This window comes from Hyla sarda, chromosome 7 (genome assembly GCF_029499605.1).
Source record: "Hyla sarda isolate aHylSar1 chromosome 7, aHylSar1.hap1, whole genome shotgun sequence".
NCBI classification, from domain to species: Eukaryota; Metazoa; Chordata; class Amphibia; order Anura; family Hylidae; genus Hyla; species Hyla sarda.
In genome coordinates this window covers 210428432-210450355 of record NC_079195.1, presented here as the reverse complement: position 1 = coordinate 210450355, position 21924 = coordinate 210428432, and the positions used below count along the sequence as shown (strand labels likewise).

The window sequence follows — 21924 nt, the reverse complement described above, 5'->3', positions numbered from 1 at the left end:
TGGTCAAGCTGCAGTCATAGGTTAAGCTGGTGCTCTCTGGGAGAACATGTAACAACAAATCATGTGACTGCATAACATAACATGTGACAATCTCACAAAGTTCCTTGAGACTTCCCACAGGTCCTTTGTACTACTTATACATTAGTAGACTGTCTAGGCATTAAAGTGATATACCCACCTTTATAAAACCAACAGGGGGAGACCTTGCAGGGGAGCCCCCAGGTCACTGAGGGGCTCAACCTGACAGGGCCTAAAGGTAGTACAGGACCATGTCCTGTACTGGGACATCACAAGCCAATTTCTTAAATGTTCTTAAATCAAAATTAATTTTTTATATGAACCTTTCTTATATACTCCATAAAAATGTTTATCTTCTTTTTTATATAAATCATGGCTCATAAAAAAAGACAACTAGGGGTCCTCATTCCATCCAGAATATAATCCTGTCCGGCTGCAGCATCATCTTTGTCCCAGCTGAAGCACAGGCCGGGACAAAGTCTAGTGAGTGAGGAAGGGACTAGCATTCTTCTGTGCTCACTCCTGTCCTATCAGACTACAGAATGAAAAAAGAGGAGGGGGTTACAGAACAGCCTGCAGTGATTGGAAGAGACACAGCACAGCAGACTCAGGGAGGAAGTTAAAGGAGTAGTCCGGCGCCACTTTTCTCATTGTATCCGGTCCGGGCTGCAAAATAAAAGAAAACAAACTTTCTCTTACCTGCCGACGAGCCCCGGAGCCCCGGTACACTCCGGTACAGGTGTTCGGTTCCCGGGCTGTATTCTTCTTACTTCCTGTTAGCCCGGCACGTCACACGGAGCTTCAGCCTATCACCAGCCGAGGCGGGACATCGCTGCGGACGGTGATAGGCTGAAGCTCCGTGTGACGTGCCGGGCTAACAGGAAGTAAGAAGAATACAGCCCGGGGACCGAACACCTGTACCGGAGCTCATGGGGCTCATCGGCAGGTAAAAGAAAGTTTGTTTTCTTTTATTTTGCAGCCCGGATGGGATAAAATGAGAAAAGTGCGCGCCGGACTACTCCTTTAATGCATGGTGAGTAAAGGCGGGCTCAGTGCTTGCCTCAGCCACACCGCTTCCTAAGCAGTGGATGTCAGAATGAGTGAAAAGCAGAACACAGGGATTTGTGAGCTGAATACAGATGCTAGACACATAAAGAATCTATATGACCTAGTAAGTAACATATAGAAGCACTTTTTTTTCTGTGATATGACAGGCACGCTTCAACTCATATTGTACAGACAATTTTTTTGTGTAATCTTAAACACCCTTAGTGTAAAATGAGTAAAAATAACTGTGGACTACAGGAAGTTGAATGATGTAACCCACAAGGATGCCTACCCTCTTCCTAGGATAGAAGAGTCCCTCACTGCTCTGGGATCTGCGGCCATACTGATGTCAATCACCATTATAACATAGTTTACCGTATTTATCGGCGTATAACACCCACTTTTTAGGCTAAAATTTTTAGCCTAAAGTCTATGTGCGTGTTATACGCGATACACCCCCAGGAAAGGCAGGGGGAGAGAGGCCTTCGCTGCCCGCTTCTCTCCCCCTGCCTTTCCTGGGGTCTAGAGCCCTGCTGCCGGCCCTTCTCTCCCCCTGGCTGTCGGCGCCGCTGTCCGTTCTGTCCCCCTGACTATCGGTGCCGGCGCCCCATTGCCGGCGCCGACAGCCAGGGGGAGAGAAGGGGCAGCGGCACCCATTGCCGGCGGCGCTGCCCCGTTGCCTCCCCCCATCCCCGGTGGCATTATTACCTGTTGCCGGGGTCGGGTCCGCGCTGCTGCAGGCCTCCGGCGTGTGTCCCCTTCGTCGTTGCTATGCGCGGCGCATGACGTCATGCGCCGCGCCGTGCAGCGCATAGCAATGACGCAGGGGACGCACGCCGGAGGCCTGCAGCAGCGCGGACCCGACCCCGGCAACAGGTAATTATGCCACCGGGGATGGGGGGAGGCAATGGGTGCCGCTGCCCCTTCTCTCCCCCTGGCTGTCGGCGCCGCTTCTCTCCCCCTGGCTATCGGCGCCGGCAATGGGGCGCCGGCACCGATAGTCAGGGGGACAGAACGGGCAGCGGCGCCGATAGCCAGGGGGAGAGAAGGGCCGGCAGCAGGGCTCTAGACCCCAGGAAAGGCAGGGGGAGAGAAGCGGGCAGCGACGGCCTCTCTCCCCCTGCCTTTCCTGGGGGTGTATCGGGGTATACACGCGCACACACGCACCCTCATTTTACCATGGATATTTGGGTAAAAAAAAAATTTCACCCAAATATCCTTGGTAAAATGAGGGTGCGTGTTATAGGCCGGTGCGTGGTATACCCCGATAAATACGGTAATTCTCACTGGGCATTGATTTAATATGCATTTCTTTGGCTAGTTTTTATTTTGGTTCTACTAGGGCACAACTGTAGATTATTCTTAGGGAGTCTGAAATCTGCATCCATTCTCCCCTCGTTTTAGGGTTTCTCTGGTGTACTTTGGCCATGCTTTACACTGCAGCACTGCTCATTCCGAGTTGTTTATACTTTCAAATGTTTAAAGTAAAACTAAGTTTAGTTACTAACGACAGGTGAACCAATAGCAAATGCATATCTATTGTATTTGTTCAGACAAATGTACAAAATTGTCAGGGCTTGTTCACACCTTGGATTTCTCCATGTTTTGACTGGTGTGTTGAACCTAAAGGGGTTGTAAGAATAAGATAAACACCGTCCGTATTCTCTGTAGACATGTGTAGGCATTAGTGTTGAGCAGCATAGGCTATATTCGAATTCGTGATATTTTGCGAATATATGGACGAATATTCGTCATAAATTTGCATATTCGTAATATTCACGCTATTTTTTCGCATATGCTAAAATTAGCATAAACGAAAATTCGTACGCCAATCTCACACAGTAGTATTAGAGCCTTCTTTAGACCACACAAGCTGGAAGCAGAGGGGGATGATCACTGTGATGTGTACTGTGAAAAAAATAAATAAATAAATCAAAAATATTCGTAATTACGAATATTTAGTGCTATATTCGCGAATTCGCGAATATGCGATATTCGAGAATAAAATTGGCATTGCGAATATTCGCGAGCAACACTAGTAGGCATGTGTGTGTTGTATAATGGGGTTCCACACACAGGACGCTTTCTTTTAATGGGGTACTCCGAAGGGGTAAAATCAACTGGTGGCAGAAAGTTAAACAGATTTGTAAATTACTTCTATATAAAAATCATAATCATTCCAACACTTATCAGCTGCTGTATGCTCCAGAGAAATTTGTGTAGTTCTTTTCTGTCTGACCACAGTGCTCTCTGCTGCCATCTCTATCTGTGTCAAAAACTGTCAGAGCAGGGGCAGATCCCCATAGCAAACCTCTCCTTCTCCGGACAGTTCCTGACATCAACATAGGTGTCAGCAGAGAGCACTATGATCAGACTGGAAGAACTACACAACTTCCTCTGGAGCATACAAGTACTTGAAGGATTAAGATTTTTTAAGAGAAGTAATTTACAAATGTGTTAAACTTTCTGGTACCGGTTCATTTCAAAACAATTTTTTTCTTCCGGAGTACCCCTTTAATGACTCAATTTTAAGTTATTTGAAAACACAAGGATGCAAACCACCAGGTCTTGGTGCTAAACTAAGTTCTCTAAAAACACATAGGGGAAGAATTATCAAAGCCTGTCCAGAGGAAAAGTTGCTGAGTTGCCAATAGCAACCAATCAGATCGCTTCTTTCATTTTTCAGAGACCTTTTCAAAAATGAAAGAAGCGACCTGATTGGTTGCTATGGGCAACTCAGCAACTTTTCTTCTGGACAGGTTTGGTAAATCTCCCCCATAGATGTCAACCACAAGATCTAGTTGCTGAACTAATTTTGCTGACTACACAAGGACACAAACTATGAAGTCTAGCAGCCGGACCAGTGGGGCAGATTTATCAAAACCTGTGTAGAGGAAGAGTGGTGCCGTTGCCCCTAGAAACCAATGAGATCGCTTCTTCCATCTTTCAGAGGCCGTTTAAAAAATGAAAGAACCGATCTGATTGGTTGCTATTGGCAACTGCACCACTCTTCCTCTGCACAAGTTTTGATAAATCTCCCCCAAGTTCTCTGAGAACACAAGAATGCGATCCACCAGGTCTAAGTGCTGACCTAAGTTCTCTAAGAGCACTAGGATGCAAACCACCAGATCTAGGTGCCGAGCTAGTTTTTTTTTTTTTTTTTCTGTTAACACTGATATTTATGTATAATAATGATCTAAAGCAGTGTTTCCCAACCAGTGTGCCTCCAGCTGTTGCAGAACTACAACTCCCAGCATGACCGGACAGCCTGTATATATATATACACTGCTCAAATAATTAAAGGGAACACTAAGTTAACACATCCTAGATCTGAATGAGTGAACTAATCGTATGAAATACTTTCGTCTTTACATAGTTGAATGTGATGACAACAAAATCACACAAAAATTATCAATCGAAATCAAATTTATCAACCCATGGAGGTCTGGATATGGAGTCACACTCAAAATCAAAGTGCAAAGCCACACTACAGGCCGATCCAACTTTGATGTAATGTCCTTAAAAAAAAGTCAAAATAAGTCTCATTAGTGTGTGTGGCCTCCACGTGTCCGTATGACCTCCCTACAACGCCTGGGCATGACCCTGATGAGGTGGAGGATGGTCTTCTGAGGGATGTCCTCCCAGACCTGGACTAAAGCATCCGCCAACTTCTGGCCAGTCCATAGCATCAATGTCTTCCTCTTGCAGGAACTGCTGACACACTCCAGCCACATGAGGTCTAGCATTGTCTTGCATTAGGAGGAACCCAGGGCCAACCGCACCGCACAGCATATGGTCTCACAAGAGGTCTGAGGATGTCATCTCGGTACCTAATGGCAGTCCGACTACCTCTGGCAAGCACATGGAGGGCTGTGCGGCCCCCCAAAGATATGCCACCCCACACCATTTCTGACCCACCGCCAAACCAGTCATGTTGGAGGATGTCACAGGCAGCAGAACGTTCTCTACGGCGTCTCCAGACTCTGTCACGTCAGTCATGTATGCTCAGTGTGAACCTGCTTTCATCTGTGAACAGCACAGGGCGCCAGTGGCGAATTTACCAATCTTGGTGTTCTCTGACAAATGCAAAACGTCCTGCACAGTGTTGGGCTGTAAGCACAACCCCCACCTGTGGACATCGGGTCCTCATACCACCCTCATGGAGTCTCTTTCTGACCGTTTGAGTGGACACATGCACATTTGTGGTCTGCTGGAGGTAATTTTGCAGGGCTCTGGCAGTGCTCCTCCTTGCACAAAGGCGGAGGTAGCGGTTCTGCTGCTGGGTTGTTGCCCTCCTATGGCCTCCTCCACATCTCCTGATGTACTGGCCTGTCTCCTGGTAGCGCCTCCATCCTCCAGACACTACGCTGACAGTCACAGCAAACCTTCTTGCCACAGCTCGCATTGATGTGCCATCCTGCATGAGCTGTACTACCTGAGCCACTTGTGTGGGTTGTAGACTCCATCTCATGCTACCACTAGAGTGAAAGCACTGCCATCATTCAAAAGGGACCAAAACATCAGCCAGGAAGCATAAGAACTGAGAAGTGGTCTGTGGTCACCACCTGCAGAACTACTCCTTTATTCAGGGTGCCTTGCTAATTGTCTATAATTTCCACCTGTTGTCTGTTCCATTTGCACAACAGCATGTGAAACTGATTGTCAATCAGTGTTGCTTCCTGAGTGGACAGTGGGATTTCACAGAAGTGTCATTGACTTGGAGTTACATTGTGTTGTTTAAGTGTTCCCTTTATTTTTTTGAGAAGTGTGTATAATTTTCAGTATAACTATAGTTGAAGTGTTTTAGGGATCTACATTGCTCATTTTTATCTATTTACTTCTGAAGAAATAGTTTCGAACTCTAGCGAAACTTCGTGGTTAGTCTTTAAAGTTCTTCACCATGCTGTGGTGTCCCGCTACCGTATAGTATACCGTACCTTGTATGGTGGTCCCCAAAGTCAGAGTTACTTCGTTCCAATAGCATCCTCCTGGTGGGATAGCCCCTAGTCGCCTCTTTCTTATGCAATTCTGTGATGTTTACATGTATAAATAGTTGTATATTTAATTAGCTATATAGTGTCGCAGGACCTTAGGTCACATGACTCATGTTAATTCTAGTAAGGTGTGTTGAAGGACCTTTGGAGGTCTCATGTGTGGTTACATGGTTAGACCATAATTCCTTGTAAAGTGAATGACAGATGGTATGGACCAGTGAGCTTAAGGACAGCCCCTGCCCATATAAGGGAGCTGCAACCAATTGTTGCTCTCTTGGGTTCCAGATTAGTGGAGAGAGAAGTGATCCGTGTAACTTACAAAGACAAGCTTAGGCCTGAAGCCTGCCAGCCTCAGCCTGAATCTAATCGTGAGTTACCATACAACTCCCCGCTAAAGCTGTGTGACTGCTGGACCTAAACTCAATCCCCTAAATCCAGCGGAACAGCACTTATTCCTTTTCTAAGCTCAGAACTCATAAGGTCCCAACCAACTGTCAGGATCGTAATAGACTCTTGTACCAAGACTGTTCCTGTTTAATGTTGCTCAAAATCTGCAGTAAAGGTTCCGACAATTTTATGAAAACCTCCAGTTGTGGAAAATCATTTATTATACCTCCCTATCGTTCTTGGGACGGGTGGCGATAGGACAAGCATATACAGAGGACGTCACCCTGGCATCACGAGTGATAAGAGTTAAACAAGCACCCTTTAGTTACTGCACAGCTACACCCCATATACCCTACATCCCCAGGCTACCACAATGCTTTACACTCCCACAATTCCACTTTGTCTTCCAACTTACCCATGTTCAGTAATAGAGTCCTCCACAGCTTCTCGCCACCTATTTTCACCGGGAATAGGATCCACCAGGGACCCTGCAGCAGCCACGTGTTTTTCCTCTATAGTATGTATGCCCTTGTCATAGAGACTATCCATACCTAAAATCAAGGAATAGTATCCCGGAGTCATGCTACACCCTCCATACATCAACTTCAGAGTATTCGATCCTATCAGGGAAACGCAAGGAGGTTCCATGTTGATAATTATATGTTTTTTTAATTCCCTGCACAGATGGGTGTGTAGTGACACAATTCCCACAGTCTGAACCAAGCGGCTAAAATGTGTCAAAAGTTACCAGCCGTGCATCTAGTGTAGTGCCAGGAGTGTACGAGGAACAGATAGCTGGTTCCAGGATGAATAAACATTCCTTCTGGTGCCCTTGAAGGGCACGGGCTGGCACATGGGCTGGCACAAGATTTTATAGCAATACTGTTGCAATAACAGAAGCTGCTGAATACTGCAAGTACGCAAGGCTTTAACATGCCTTATGGTTATCTATCATGTTGGGCTGTTTATGCATTATGCTACATAATAATTGGGGCATCACTGGGTCTCATTCACATAACTGCAGAGACGCCTCTGCCTATAGGCAAAATAGGCAGCTGCCTAGGGCGCCCTCTTGAGGGGGGCGCTGCCTTTCCTAGCGCAAAAAATTTAGCCAGCCACGACCTGAACCACCCACTCACAGCCAGCACCACTCCCATCAATGCCCCCCACCCCGTTACCATAATATTTAGCATTTTTCAGCCTGTGAGATGAGCGCTGCTCTCCTCCTCTATGAAGCACACAGACGCGATCACCCAGGTCAGGTTTGTCCAGCATCCTGACAGCGTGCACCCAGTACACCCACCCCGGTACCATAATAATTAGCATTCTTTAGTCTGCAAGAGGAGCGCAGCACCACTGCATGCATCTCTCCTCTCTGAGGTCCATCCAGCATCCTGACAGCACTTGCCTCTCATAACATCCGTCTCTCCGCCACCACCCCCTCCCCCTCCCAGTGTGTCACCCCAATAGTATGAAGATTACATGAGGAGGGGATTTGTTACAGTGTGTCACCCCAATAGTAGGGTGATTACATGAGGAGGGGATTTGTTACTGTGTGTCACCTCAATAGTTGGGTGATTACATGAGGAGGAGGTTCGTTACAGTGCTTCCCCCTAAGAGTAAGGAGATTACATTGGGGGGGGGGTTGTTACAGTGTGTCACCCAAGTAGTATGGTGGAGCATGTCACAATGGACGGGGTCAAGGGGGCGGCAAGATTCGCTTTTGCCTAAGGTGCAAAAATCCTGCACGACTATATTATGGATATGTGTCATAGTGAGAATCTATGGGAACAAGTCCTAGCATGCTTATAAAGTGCCTTATTGTGCATGTATCACATGTCCGCTGTGCTCTCTAGTGGCCAAAAGTATCCTAAAACCAGAGTTCCCCTTTAATTCTCATTATTTAAAGAGGTCAGCTATCAACATGTTTATTAGATAGTTGAAGTCCCCATAAAAATTCCTAATAATCTTATCTTAGAACCATGTGCTGTTTTTGTTCCTTTGTTATAAAACTCCTGGAAATACATGAATGTTTTGAGAACTGAGCCTAGCATTCAGTAGAGCAGTGTTTTTCAACCACTAGTGTGCAGCGACATAGTGTAAGGTGTGCCGTGGGAAAAACACCCGCCGGGTGTTTTTTGCCGCGGGACATCTCTGTGTCCCGAAAGTTGCTTAGGGATGCCTCTATTAAGTCCCTGCGGCCCCGCGTTTACTTTAAAAACGCGGGGACATCACTGACGTCCCTGCGTGCGCCCATCGCAACATAGCAACAAAAGCAGCGAGGAGGACGCGCGCTGTCAACTTGGTAAGTGTTACCAGCGGCGCGTCTTCTTCGGTGTCCCGAGCACCGCTCCTCCGGTCCCGGGACCTACTGCTATAGCCGGACCGGAGGAGCGGTGCTCGGAACACCGAAGTGGGGCAGTACACAGGCATACAGCCTTCAGTAATACACTGTATGGCTGAAGGCTGTATGTCTGTGGGGGAACTATACTGCACCTAATGTGGGGGGACTATACTGGGCCTAATGTGGGGGGACTATACTGGACCTAATGTGGGGAACTATACTGAACCTAATGTGGGGAACTATACTGGACCTAATGTGGGGGGATTATACTGGACCTAATGTGGGGGGACTATACTGGACCTAATGTGGGGGGGACTATACTGGACCTAATGTGGGGGGACTATACTGCACCTAATGTGGGGGAACTATACTAGACCTAATGTGGGGGGACTATACTGGACCTAATGTGGGGGGACTATACTGCACCTAATGTGGGGGAACTATACTGGACCTAATGTGGGGGGACTATACTGGACCTAATGTGGGGGGACTATACTGCACCTAATGTGGGGAAACTGTACTGCACCTAATGTGGGGGGACTATACTGGACCTAATGTGGGGGGAGTATACTGGACCTAATGTGGGGGGACTATACTGGACCTAATGTGGGGGGACTATACTGGACCTAATGTGGGGGGACTATACTGGGCCTAATGTGGGGGAACTATACTGGACCTAATGTTGGGGAACTGCAACCTAATGTGGGGGTAACTATACTGCCAACCTAATGTGGGGGAAATAAGATATATGCAAGATAAGATATATGCAGTGTGCATAGGAATTTGTTTATTACTTTATTTGTATTTGTATATTACTTTATATATAGTCAATATAGACCAGTGTTTCCCAACCAGTGTGCCTCCAGCTGTTGCAAAACTACAATTCCGGGCATGCTGGGAGTTGTAGTTTTGCAACAGCTGGAGGCACACTGGTTGGGAAATACTGATATAGGCACAGAGTTAAATATTTTAAACATTTTCTAATGGTGGTGTGTCTCGTGATTTTTTTCATGAAAAAAGTGTGCCTTTGCACAAAAAAGGTTGAAAAACACTGCAGTAGAGCATGTCCCGATGACTGTGGTAATATGGAAGGATATGCCCTTTGACAAGTGGGATGGTATTATTTATAGATTTCCAGGAAGAATAAAATTGAAGAAAAGATTCTCCATCACATTATATAATGGGAAATACAATTGTTTTCTGAAACAGATATGTCTGGAGAGGTGACTGTTCTTCCTTAATTATTATGTAACTGGCAAAGTACCCGACTTGCCGCTCTTACTACCCTAACCTTGTGGGAAAAGTAAAAATGAAGGCTCCGACCTCATATCCCGGCCTCATATCCCGACCTTATATCCCGTCCTTATATCCCATCCTTATATCTCGTCCTCATATCCCGATATCAGATCCCAACCTCATATCCTGCCCTAGTATGACAACCTCATATCCCGACCTTATATCCCATCCTTATATCTCGTCCTCATATCTAGTCCTTATATCTTGTCCTTATATCTTGCCCTTATATCCCGATATCATATACCAACCTCATATCCCGACCTTATATCCCGTCCTTATATCTCATCCTTATATCTTTTCCTTACTGTATATCCCGATATCATATCCCAACTTCATATCCCGACCTCATATCCTGACCTTATATCCCATCCTTATATCTCGTCCTCATATCTAGTCCTTATATCTTGTCCTTATATCTCGTCCTCATATCCCGTCCTCATATGCCGACCTCATATCCCAACCTCATATGCCAACCTTATATCACTACCTCATATCCCGTCCTTATCTCCTATCCTCACATCCTATCCCCCATACTAACTATTCCCTGTACCCGTCTGCCAGGCGCTTGACATTGCACAAGCCCTCTAAGTAGGAAAGTATCCAGAGGGAGCACTTGCTCAGTGAACTCGCCATGGGCACGTCAATCACACAGCGGTCCCAGCCCTTACGTAGAGGAGATAGGGGTGACGGCCCCATGGCATTGCGTACCCCTGGCCATGCCTATCCGACTGTTGGTGACTGCAGAAATAAACGTTTTTAAGGATGAGCAAAGCTGCTATAAAGGGAACACGAGTAATGTTCAATTACAATTCTAAAGCCCTATAGCATACTGGTGTTAGGTTATAGGACTCAAAGGTTCAGACCGTTGTGCTTTAAGTATATAGATATCAGAAGTACCTTTAGGAGATTTAGGAGAAGTAAGATTATACTCGGGAATTCTGCTGCAATATGTGTTTTACATGCAGATTTTACTGCAGCTTTTCCGTAGATTTCACCATGTTGTTGTGATGTCCCAGTACAGGTACACGGTCCTGTACTACCTGTAGGCCCTGTCAGGTTGAGTCCCTCAGTGACCTGGGGGCTCCCCTGCAGGGACTCCCCTTGTTCTCCTGTTAATTTATAAATGTGGTGTATGTGCCTTTAAAGGGGTACTACCGTGCTGACAACTTATCCCTTATCTAAAGCATAGGGGATAAGTTGCCTGATCGCGCGGGGTCCCGCCGCTGGGGACCCCAGCGATCTTGCATGCAGCACCCCGCTCTCATCAGGCTCCGGAGCCAACATCCGCTCCGGGTCTGATGACGGGGCCGGTGATCGTGATGTCACAGCTCCGCCCCTGTGTGATGTCACGCCCCGCTCCCTCAATGCAAGTCTATGGCAGGGGCGAGACAGCTGTCTTGCCCCCTGCCATAGACTTACATTGAGGGGGCGGAGCGTGACATCACATGGGAGCGGAGCCGTGATGTCACGATACTCCGGCCCCGTGATCGGCAGTCTTCAGACCCACAGCTTGACCAATGGGCTAAAGTGCAGCCCCCCACTATATAAAGGGGCGGCCATCTTTAATTAGCTCTCTTAGACCCTACCATCTGATCTGAGAACAAGTCTTTGCTGAAGCATCTGGAGGCCACAAAGCAACGTGTCTCTTTAGTAAGTCTACAAGTCTATGTCTGCTGTCACTACCACTAGTCAAGTTCTGCATATAGTACAAGTCAAGTCTAATTACAAGTCAAGTCTAATTACAAGTCAAAGTACAAGTATTGGTCCAGCAAGCTGCGAGGTCCTCTGGGTACTGGTCCCCTCTCTGTGAATTTTGGCCATAGCTGTGACGATAATTACACCTGTCTTCTATACAGTAAAGTCTCCATTTACCCTCAACTGGTTGTGGACTCTTTATTCACTACTAGCCCATGGGATAGCGGAGAATCCAGGCGTGTGGTGTTCCGGAACCCGAAAACCACACTGGCGTCACAAACACATAGGGGTTAATACCATCTGATCCCCGGGGTTAATAACATCTGATCCCAACACTCATCACCGCAACACCCGTGGCCCTGCCACTCACCACAGTGGCACACCACATTGTAATGCACCAAACAACATCTTGGACAAATCCACCATGTCTAAAAGTTGCCTTACAAAAGCCAGAAGCCTTTTCTCTAGGCCTGGGGTGACGGCAGAACCTGGGCCAATGTAGAGACAAATATCAGTGTCCATGTATATAGTAGGAAAACAGCAGTGGCTGGTCAGGCACTGCTATATACCACTTCTTCCCAATAAGACGGAGCACAGACTGGATATTGAAGTGTTCAGGATTTGCTCCAGGGTGCAGACTCTTCAATCCAACAGTTCATCGATATGACAATAGTAAGAAGATAAATAAATCTCACTCACCCGAGTATTTTCATAATCCCAAATCTTGCTTTATTCCAAAACGTGCAGTTTCCAAACAATCAGTCAGACAAATGCGGGGAGCAAGAGCAGCCGCCTCGGACGCGGGGTACACCACTGGAGGCAACTAGTTTCACGTCATGTTCAGACGCTTCTTCCGGCCTAGGTGTTCCAGCTGCTCTCACTCCCCGCGTTTGTCTGACTGATTGTTTGGAAACTGCAGGTTTTGGAATAAAGCAAGATTTGTGTGGTGGCCCGGTACCGTACTGCATACCGTACCTAGTGTAGAGGTCCCCAAAGTCAGAGTAACTACGCTCAGGTAGGGTCCCTCTGGTGCGACAGCCCCTAGTAGCCTCTCCTTAAGTCTAATTCTTTAATGCTAATACATGTATATACTTAATAATAATAATAATAATATATATCTAATAATAATGTAAAGTACTTACCTTGTTTAGTGACGCAGGACCTTCGGTCATGTGACCATGTTAATAACCTCTATGGTATGTTGGAGGACCTTAGGAGGTCCTTGGGTCACGTGTTACCCACAAATCTTTGTAATGGGGATTGACATCAGTATTGGACCAATTAGCGTTAGTCCAGCCCCTGCCCATATAAGGGAGCTGCGTCCAATTATCGTTCTCTTGGGTTGCTGCTTCTCTTGGATGCCGGACTAGCAGGACGGATCTGCGCAACTTTCAAAGACACGCTAGGCCAAAAAACCTACCGGCCTCAGCTGAATCAAAACCGTGAGTTCTGAACTACCCCCGCTAATGTTAGCGTGACTACTGGACCGCAACTAAATCCCCTAAATCCAGTGGAACAGCGCCTAATATCTAAAGACTCTAAATTGCTAAAGTCCCAACCTTTGTCAATCTCCAGAGAAAGCAGTTGTATGCATAGAGACTGTTCCGTTTATAAAGCTTGCAGAAAATCTTCAGTGAAAGTTATACCTGTTTCAGAAAACTCTCCGGTTGTGGTCATTCTATTATTATCTACCTCCCTATCACTCTTGGGAAGGGTGGCGGTAGGACAAGCATTACTGAGGAGCCCCAACCCTGGCGTCACGAATAGCAAGGGTTAACAAGCACCCTTTAATCATCGCACAGCTACACTCCTCATACCCTACATCCCCCAGGCTATCACATTTGGGATTATGAAAATACTCGGGTGAGTGCGACTTGTTTATCGTCTTACTATTGACAAATATCAGATATCTAGAATATGAATAAAAAAAATAAAAATTATATATATATATATATATATATATATATATATATATATATATATATATATATTGTACTATATTCAGGGCTCAAGTCCTGCAGGAACATGTGGGAACTGAGTTCCTGCACTTTTTCCACAGCAGGAACACCATTCCCATTAGCAGGAGTCCTGCAGGACCAGCTCTTGAGTGGAAATCTTGGGTGAGTTCCCTCACTTTTTTTCCCAGGACTTGACCCCTGACTATATTGCATACACAGGACAAGAGGTATAACAGTCTCTACTGTTTATACGCCAGTGTAATGGTCAAGTGTTTATAATCTGTGATAATCTTTGGAATTAGAGACAGTTGACAACTACACAATGACTCACTAGAACTCCTAAATTCTTACATACGGATACAAACCACATGGAACTCAAACAAGGATGAATGCTTCTTTTATATTACTTACAATATTGAAATACTGAAAGCCCCCCCCCCCCCCCTCCCCTATAAACACCACCATAAAGGGACATTAGCACCACCATAAAGTGACATTAACAATACCATAAAGCACTCTTTCCCAACCAGGGTGCCTCCAGCTATTGCAAAACTACAACTCCCAGCATGCCCGGACAGCCAAAGGCTGTCCGGGCATGCTGGGAGTTGTAGTTTTGCAACAGCTGGAGGCACCCTGGTTTGGAAACACTGCCGTAAAGTGATAGATTCCAGCAAACCATTGCAGTCTATTCAGAACAATCCATTAATCCCCCCAGAACACATAAGACTTTATTGCAGATTTCATTCGATTATGGCTCAAATTATGGCATTAATAATCAAATTAAATATATTATTTCCCCCCCCCCCCCCCCAAAACGTGAGCTTTTAATGTCTCCTGTAGCATCATACAAGCCATTCAGTGGGCCTTTCTTTTGGGACTAACCCAACTGATTTACCTGGCCTGATTCCAGCGCCACCTCCAGTCTTTAATTGGCACGGCGGGCACTGTATTTCATTGTCCTGACAATGACCCTGAACGTTGGAGGGCCATTCCTCATTCTGTGACATAGCCGTCTCAGCCTATCAATCAGCAATCAGCTGCAGTGCCGAAACTTGCTCCTCCCGGCAGTGGGATATTTAAGCGGGCAGCTTAGTTGTCCGTGATTGTGTATTTCTCCCTTCAACAGATTTACTTGGCTGTTTCCCTAAATTGATCTAATGTGACATGACCTTTTGCCTGTTCCCTGACTATTCTTTTGCCTTCTGATTTCTTACAGCGCTGTCCTCCAGGTTTTGATATTCTGGCTTGACTGCTGATTTGGTATCTATTCTGCCGATGTGTTGCTGACCTGACCTGTCATACCTCTCCTGATGTCCCGGGCATTTAGCCCAGTCTAGGGACCGGAGGAGCTGTTCTGTTCAAGTGCCACACTCTGGCACACCTCCTCAATCACTCAAAGAGCTAATGGGAGGTGAGGGCAAGTGAGGAGGCATTCCAGGCACTTGAGCAGCTGAGCTCCTCCTCCTTGACACTTGGCTGAGAAATAAAAAGGAGATTTTTATACGTTTGGCAGCCACCATCAGCTCCAGGAAATATACAGTTTGCTTTTATACCCTAACAGCTATTCATTGGTGTCTACAGCTCTAGGCAGCAAATACACATGACAGATACCCTTTAACCCCTTAAGGACTGAGCGTTTTTCAGTTTTTGCACTTTCGTTTTTTTTCTCCTTACCTTTTAAAAATCATAACCCTTTCAATTTGCACCTAAAAATCCATATGCGACAAAAAATCATTGTGCGACAAAATTGCAGAAATAACAACATTTTTTAACTTTTGGGGGCTTCCGTTTCTACGCAATGCATTTTTTTGTAAACATTACACCCTCTCTTCATTCTGTAGGTCCATACGATTAAAATGATGCCCTACTTACCGGTATATAGGTTTGATTTTGTATTACTTCTGAAAAAAAATCATAACTTGTCATCTTCTGACCCCTAAAACTTTTTTATTTTTCCACGTACAGGGGTGATATGAGGCTTATTTTTTGCGCCGTGATCTGAAGTTTTTATCGGCACCATTTTTGTTTTGAACTGACTTTTTGATCGCTTTTTATTAATTTTTTTATGGTATGAAAAGTGACCAAAAATACGCTATTTTGGACTTTGAAATTTTTTTGCGCATACGGCATTAACTGTGCAGTTAAACTAACAATATATTTTAATAGTTCGGACATTTCCGCACACGGCGATACCATATAAGTTTATTTTTATTTACACTGTATTTTTTTTTAAATGGGAAAGGGGGGGGGGGTGATTTGGTCTTTTATTAGGGAAGGGGTTAAATGATCTTTATTAACTTTTTTTTAAAACTTTTTTTAGGCAGTGTTATAGACCCCTCTAGGGGTTATAACACTGCACACACTGATCTCTTACACTGATCATTGTTATCCTATAGGATAACATTGATAACTGATTCTGCCGCTTGACTGCTCCTGTCTGGATCTCAGGCACGGAGCAGTCATTCGGCGATCGGAAGTGCAGGAGGCAGGTAAGGGACCCTTGTGATGTGTCCTAGCTGATCGGGACATCGCGGTTACACCGCGATGGTCCCGATCAGCCCGACTGAGCTGCCGGGGGGTGCATACAACTTTAGAAGGGTTAATAGCATGCTGCACCACGATCGGTGACGCGCGCTATTAGCTACAGGTCCCAGCCATTGTTAAAGGTCGGGGTTATGACTCGGGGTCACGGCGTGAACCTGCGTTATAGAAAGGGAGTGGACTCAGGGCGTACATGTACACCCTTGGTCCTTAAGGGAGGGTGCCCTAGCGCAAGATACACCAATTTTATTAAGGCTTCTTACGGCAGTGTGACATCCGTCGGGGAAGCCGGGAAGAGTAGCGGGAGGAAAAATACATCATGCAACATTTTTTCCTCCTCTTACTCCCGCCAAAAAACATTGGCACCCAATGGACCCCATAATAATAAATGGGATCTGTCGGGTCCTGATGTTTTTCGTTGTGCCCTGTCAAATAGATTGTCCAAAAAGGCACACAAAAAAACGACGGGGCACAACGTCCATGTGAAAGGGGCCTAAGAGGCACCAACCTCTTAATCAATCTGGGGCATCAGTGACTGTCTTTGTGCCGCACTTTGAAATCTACGCCAGCTATAACTTCAGCTATAAGTTTATAAGTCATAAATATTGGAAAATATGCTGGGCCACAGGAGGCCATTCCTCTTTGGATTTCCTTCCCCAGAGTGCACTACTATAACAATTTTGGCCCATCTTCTGGCTGTCTAGCCTAGTTTTAAGCCTTCTAAATTTCAGACAGTAATATTAAATTGGGCCCCGTATACCTGGAGAATTCTGGCTATTGATTTGTAAAGTGTCTGAACCATTTTCTTATCATCTTTGCCTTTGTGGAATCATCCTGTGATCTTATTTGCTTAAAGGACAACTGCAGCGGCATTACACTTATCCCCTATCCACAGGATAGGGGATAAGTGTTTGATCGTGGGGGGTCCGACCGCTGGGACCCCCCCCCCCCCATCTCCCTAACGGGGCGCCGGCATTAGCGCCCATGGTGGCGTAACGTCGACCTAGAGGTCGACGGTGACGCCCCGTCTCCTCCCCGTCCTCATACAGTTCTATGGGGGATGCGGGGAGGCACGAATGCTGCCTCCCCGCCTCTCCCATAGAGATGTATGGAGGAGGTGTGCAGGCGCAACGTCATGCTGCGGCTGGCACGCCCCCTGCACGGGAGAGCCGTGGCCCCGTACAGGAGATCGCCGGGGGCCCCAGCGTTCTGACCCCCTGCGATTAAACACTTATCCCCTATCTTGAGGATAGGGGATAAGTGTTTGTACCGCTGCAGATGTCCTTTAAGCAGCAGCTGCCTGACACTAGTTGATACAGTTCAGTCTGTTGCCCACTTATATCCCCGAATTCACACCCATGCCAGTTTTATTCAATTTTGCCCTATCTATTTTGTATGTGTTATTGGATTTCTGGCCTCTCACACGTAACCTTCTTTTTATTAGCTTAAAGGGGTACTCCGGTGGAAAACTTTTTTTTTTTTTTTTTATCAACTGGTGCCAGAAAGTTAAAAAGGTTCCAGTTAAAAATCCTTCCAGTACTTATTAGCTGCTGATTACTACAGAAGAAATTATTCTCTTTTTGGAACACAGAGCTCTCTGCTGACATCACGAGCACAGTGCTCTCTGCTGACATCTCTGTCCATTTTAGGAACTGTCCAGAGTAGGAGAAAATCCCCATAGCAAACATATGCTGTTCTGGACAGTTCATAAAATGGACAGAGGTGTCAGCAAAGAGCACTGTGCTCATGATGTCAGCAGAGAGCACTGTGTTCCAAAAAGAAAATAATTTCCTCTGTAGTATTCAGCAGCTAATAAGTACTGGAAGGATTAAGATTTTTATTATTAGAAGCAATTTACAAGTCTGTTCAACTTTCTGGCACCAGTTGATTTAAAAAAAAATATATAGTTTTCTACCGAGGTACCCCTTTAAGAATCATTTGCCATTTCGAGTCAATGACTTTGCAAGGAAGTAACAGAACAAACCACATTCTATCTGGGAGGATAATCCTGACACCCCATCACTGCAGATTATATATATATATATATATATATATATATATATATATATATATATATAATGACATTAATATGATCTATAAATCATTCAGCTCCTACTATATCAGTCAGATCTGGAATTCGGTTGTGATGTATCAACCTGTTCTCCCATTTATCATCCACCCATAGAAGAAATCCAGTGACCGAGTCAATAAAGTCATCAAAGTACAACATTTGAATTCATACAATGGATCCCAATGACAGGTCACAACTAGGGTCGCCATCTTTCTTGCAACTAAAAAAATACCGGCCATGCTCATTTGCATAATCAATTACATATGCGGGGGAAATTTTGTCCTATTCTGACCCCTATAACATTTTCATTTCTCCTTATACAGGCCTGTATGAGGGCGGATTTTTTGCGCCCCGGTCTGTAGTTTTTAACAGTACCATTTTTGTTTTGATGTGACTTTTTAGTCGCTTTTTTTTAAATTAAATTCATGAGTTGCAGTTAGTTACTAACTACAACTCCCAGCATGCTCTGATACAGCCTGTAGCTCAGCAGCTGCCTCAAAGGAAAACTACAACTCCCAGCATGTTGGACTATACAGCAGTATATAGTATAGGTCAGTGTTTCCAAACCAGGGGTGTCTCCAGCTGTTGCAAAACTACAACTCCCAGCATGTTGGACTATATAGTAGTATATAGTATAGGTAGTGTTTCCCAACCAGGGGTGCCTCCAGCTGTTGCAAAACTACAACTCCCAGCATATTGGACTATATAGTAGTATATAGTATAAGTCAGTGTTTCCAAACCAGGGGTGACCCCAGCTGTTGCAAAACTACAACTCCCAGCATGTTGGACTATATAGTAGTATATAGCATAGGTCAGTGTTTCCAAACCAGGGGTGAACCAGCTATTGCACAACTACAACTCCCAGCCTGTTGGACTATATAGTAGTATAAAGTATAGGTCAGTGTTTCCCAACCAAGGGGTGCCTCCAGCTGTTGCAAAACTACAACTCCCAGCATGTTGGACTATATAGTAGTATATAGTATAGGTCAGTGTTTCCAAACCAGGGGTGAACCAGCTATTGCACAACTACAACTCCTAGCATGTTGGACTATATAGTAGTATAAAGTATAGGTCAGTGTTTCCCAACCAAGGGGTGCCTCCAGCTGTTGCAAAACTACAACTCCCAGCATGTTGGACTATATAGTAGTATATAGTATAGGTCAGTGTTTCCAAACCAGGGGTGAACCAGCTAATGCACAACTACAACTCTCAGCATGTTGGACTATATAGTAGTATATAGTATAGGTCAGTGTTTCCAAACCAGGAGTGTCTCCAGCTGTTGCAAAACTACAACTCCCAGCCTGTTGGACTATATAGTAGTATAAAGTATAGTTCAGTGTTTCCCAACCAAGGGGTGCCTCCAGCTGTTGCAAAACTACAAATCCCAGCATGTTGGACTATATAGTAGTATATAGTATAGGTCAGTGTTTCCAAACCAGGTGTGTCTCCAGCTGTTGCAAAACTACAACTCCCAGCATGCCCGGACAGCCAACGGCTGTCCGGGCATGCTGGGAGTTGTAATTTTGCAACAGCTGGAGGTGCTATGGTTGGGAAACACTGGTATAGTATATGGCGCAACATTCCAGGAGTTAGAGGATTGGTTGGATAAATACTGTCCATTGCATTGCTGGTATTTTTTTAATATAAAAATACCGGCCAGGTGGCAACCCTAGGCACAACTTGATTCCCAAATCCACTGGGTAAGGGATCAACTCCTCTATTCCTACTCATATCTATACTGAGATATCAAAAGCTTCTTATACGAGTCCTATTAAAGCACAGATATATCTATCTTCTCTGCTCCTCACTACCACATTTCAGAAGAAAAAAAAAAAAATACCCTAAAATGTTACTTTTCGCCAAAAGGTGTCCAGAGACGCCATGTGAAATGTATCGGGTGATGTACTGGAGGCGTATACCAATGGGCACTACCTGCTGGATACCTGCAGGAGCTTTGAGATTCGGTAGTCTCCTCCCCTGGCGTCTGCTGCCACCTTATCTGGCAAGTTCCAAGCACATCAACTGGCTCCAAAAAAGTTAAACAGATTTGTAAATTACTTCTATAAAAAAATCTTCATCCTTTCAGTACTTATGAGCTGCTGAAGTTGAGTTGTTCTTTTCTGTCTAAGCGCTCTCTGATGACACCTGTCTCGTGAACTGTCGAGAGTAGAAGCAAATCCCCATAGCAAACCTCTTCTACTCTGTGCAGTTCCCGAGACAAGCAGAGATGTCAGCAGAGAGCACAGAAAAGAACAACTCGACTTCAGCAGCTGATAATTATTGGAAGGATTAAGATTTTTTTTAATAGAAGTAATTTACAAATCTGTTTAACTTTCTGGAGCAAGTTGATAGATATATGTTTTTTTTTTCCTGGTATACCCCTTTAAACAGATTTGTAAATTACTTCTATTTAAAAATCTTAATCCTTCCAGAACTTATCAGCTGCTATATGTTTCACAGGAAGTCCTTTCTGTCTGCTTACAGTGCTCCCTGCTGACACCTCTGTGTCCAGAGCAGGAGAGGTTTGCTCCTACTCTGGACACTTCCTAAAATGGACAGAGGTGTCAGCAGAGAGCACTGGGGTCAGAGAGAAAGGAAATTCAAAAAGAAAACAACTTCCTGTGCAACATATAGCAGCTGATAAGTACTGGAAGCATAACATTTTTTTTTAATAGAAGTAAGTTACAAATCTACCCCTTAATTCGATGGTTGAACTTGATGGACATATGTCTTTTTTCGACCGTACTAACTATGTAACTATGTAACTATCTGTTTAACTTTCTGGCACCAGTTGATTTTAAAAATAATAATAATAATAATAATAATAATATTTTCCAGAGGAGTACCCCTTAAACCATGACAGTGTACATGTGGAACCTGATAAATGAAAGTCTTATTACTTCGTATGAAAGTTTAGGTCAGAATATTGTAAAGAGTCCAGTGCTTTTAGGGTACTCACCACTGGGCTGGTCTCTAAGTCAGATGCCCTGTTGGTCTTCGCAGGTGTCCGGTGCAGGTCGATGCATCCGCAGCATCTGCTCCACAGGAGCCCAGGACATGGTGCTGGATGGACACAGGAGACGATCACACTATAGTGATGTGGGGAGAGCTGCTGGTTACAACTTGTAAGGCAGTCTGCTTGCTTTCTACTTGTCCCACCCCACGCAACGAAGAGCATTCCGCTCCCTCCCAGATTAACTCATCATATGCTTTGTCTAAAAAAACCTCAACTCTATAAATCACCAGGAGCACCTGTACAATAAACTACCTACCTGCTGTACCCACATATACACCACATTCCAACGCACTTATCCTGGATCTTTACACCTACAGCTACAACATTCAAGCTCAATACAAAGGTCAAGTCAGGGGGTCCTCAAGATTTACCCCCTTGTGACCTACGATTAACTGGATTTATGGTCGGGGGCAACTTTGATGTGGAGAAACAAATGTATCACAAAATCTGCTAAGATAGGTTTTTGTGTTACGATACAATGATATTATAGAAACATAGATGTGTTTATACCTATCCCTATCTTATATGAAGGATAGCCTTATACCTATCTCTATCTT

The 21924-nt window shown here is 45.1% G+C and overlaps 1 protein-coding gene across 3 annotated transcripts in view; it reads right to left on the bottom strand.

Moving 5' to 3' along the window:
• Window positions 1–21924, bottom strand: part of LPAR3 (lysophosphatidic acid receptor 3) — a 59666-nt gene that overhangs the window by 31113 nt on the left and 6629 nt on the right. Inside the window, exon 1 of one of the 3 annotated variants that reach the window (XM_056532530.1) lies at window positions 21311–21468. The exons of 1 other annotated variant lie outside the window; for it this stretch is intronic. Coding sequence is in view for 1 of the 2 variants with exons in the window: in XM_056532529.1 (XP_056388504.1) it covers window positions 6862–6865 (4 nt within the window). In the remaining variant the exon portion in view is untranslated. Of the gene's footprint in view, window positions 1–6861; window positions 7367–21310; window positions 21469–21924 lie in introns of those variants that run through there. One more of the 3 variants, XM_056532529.1, reaches the window with a different exon arrangement.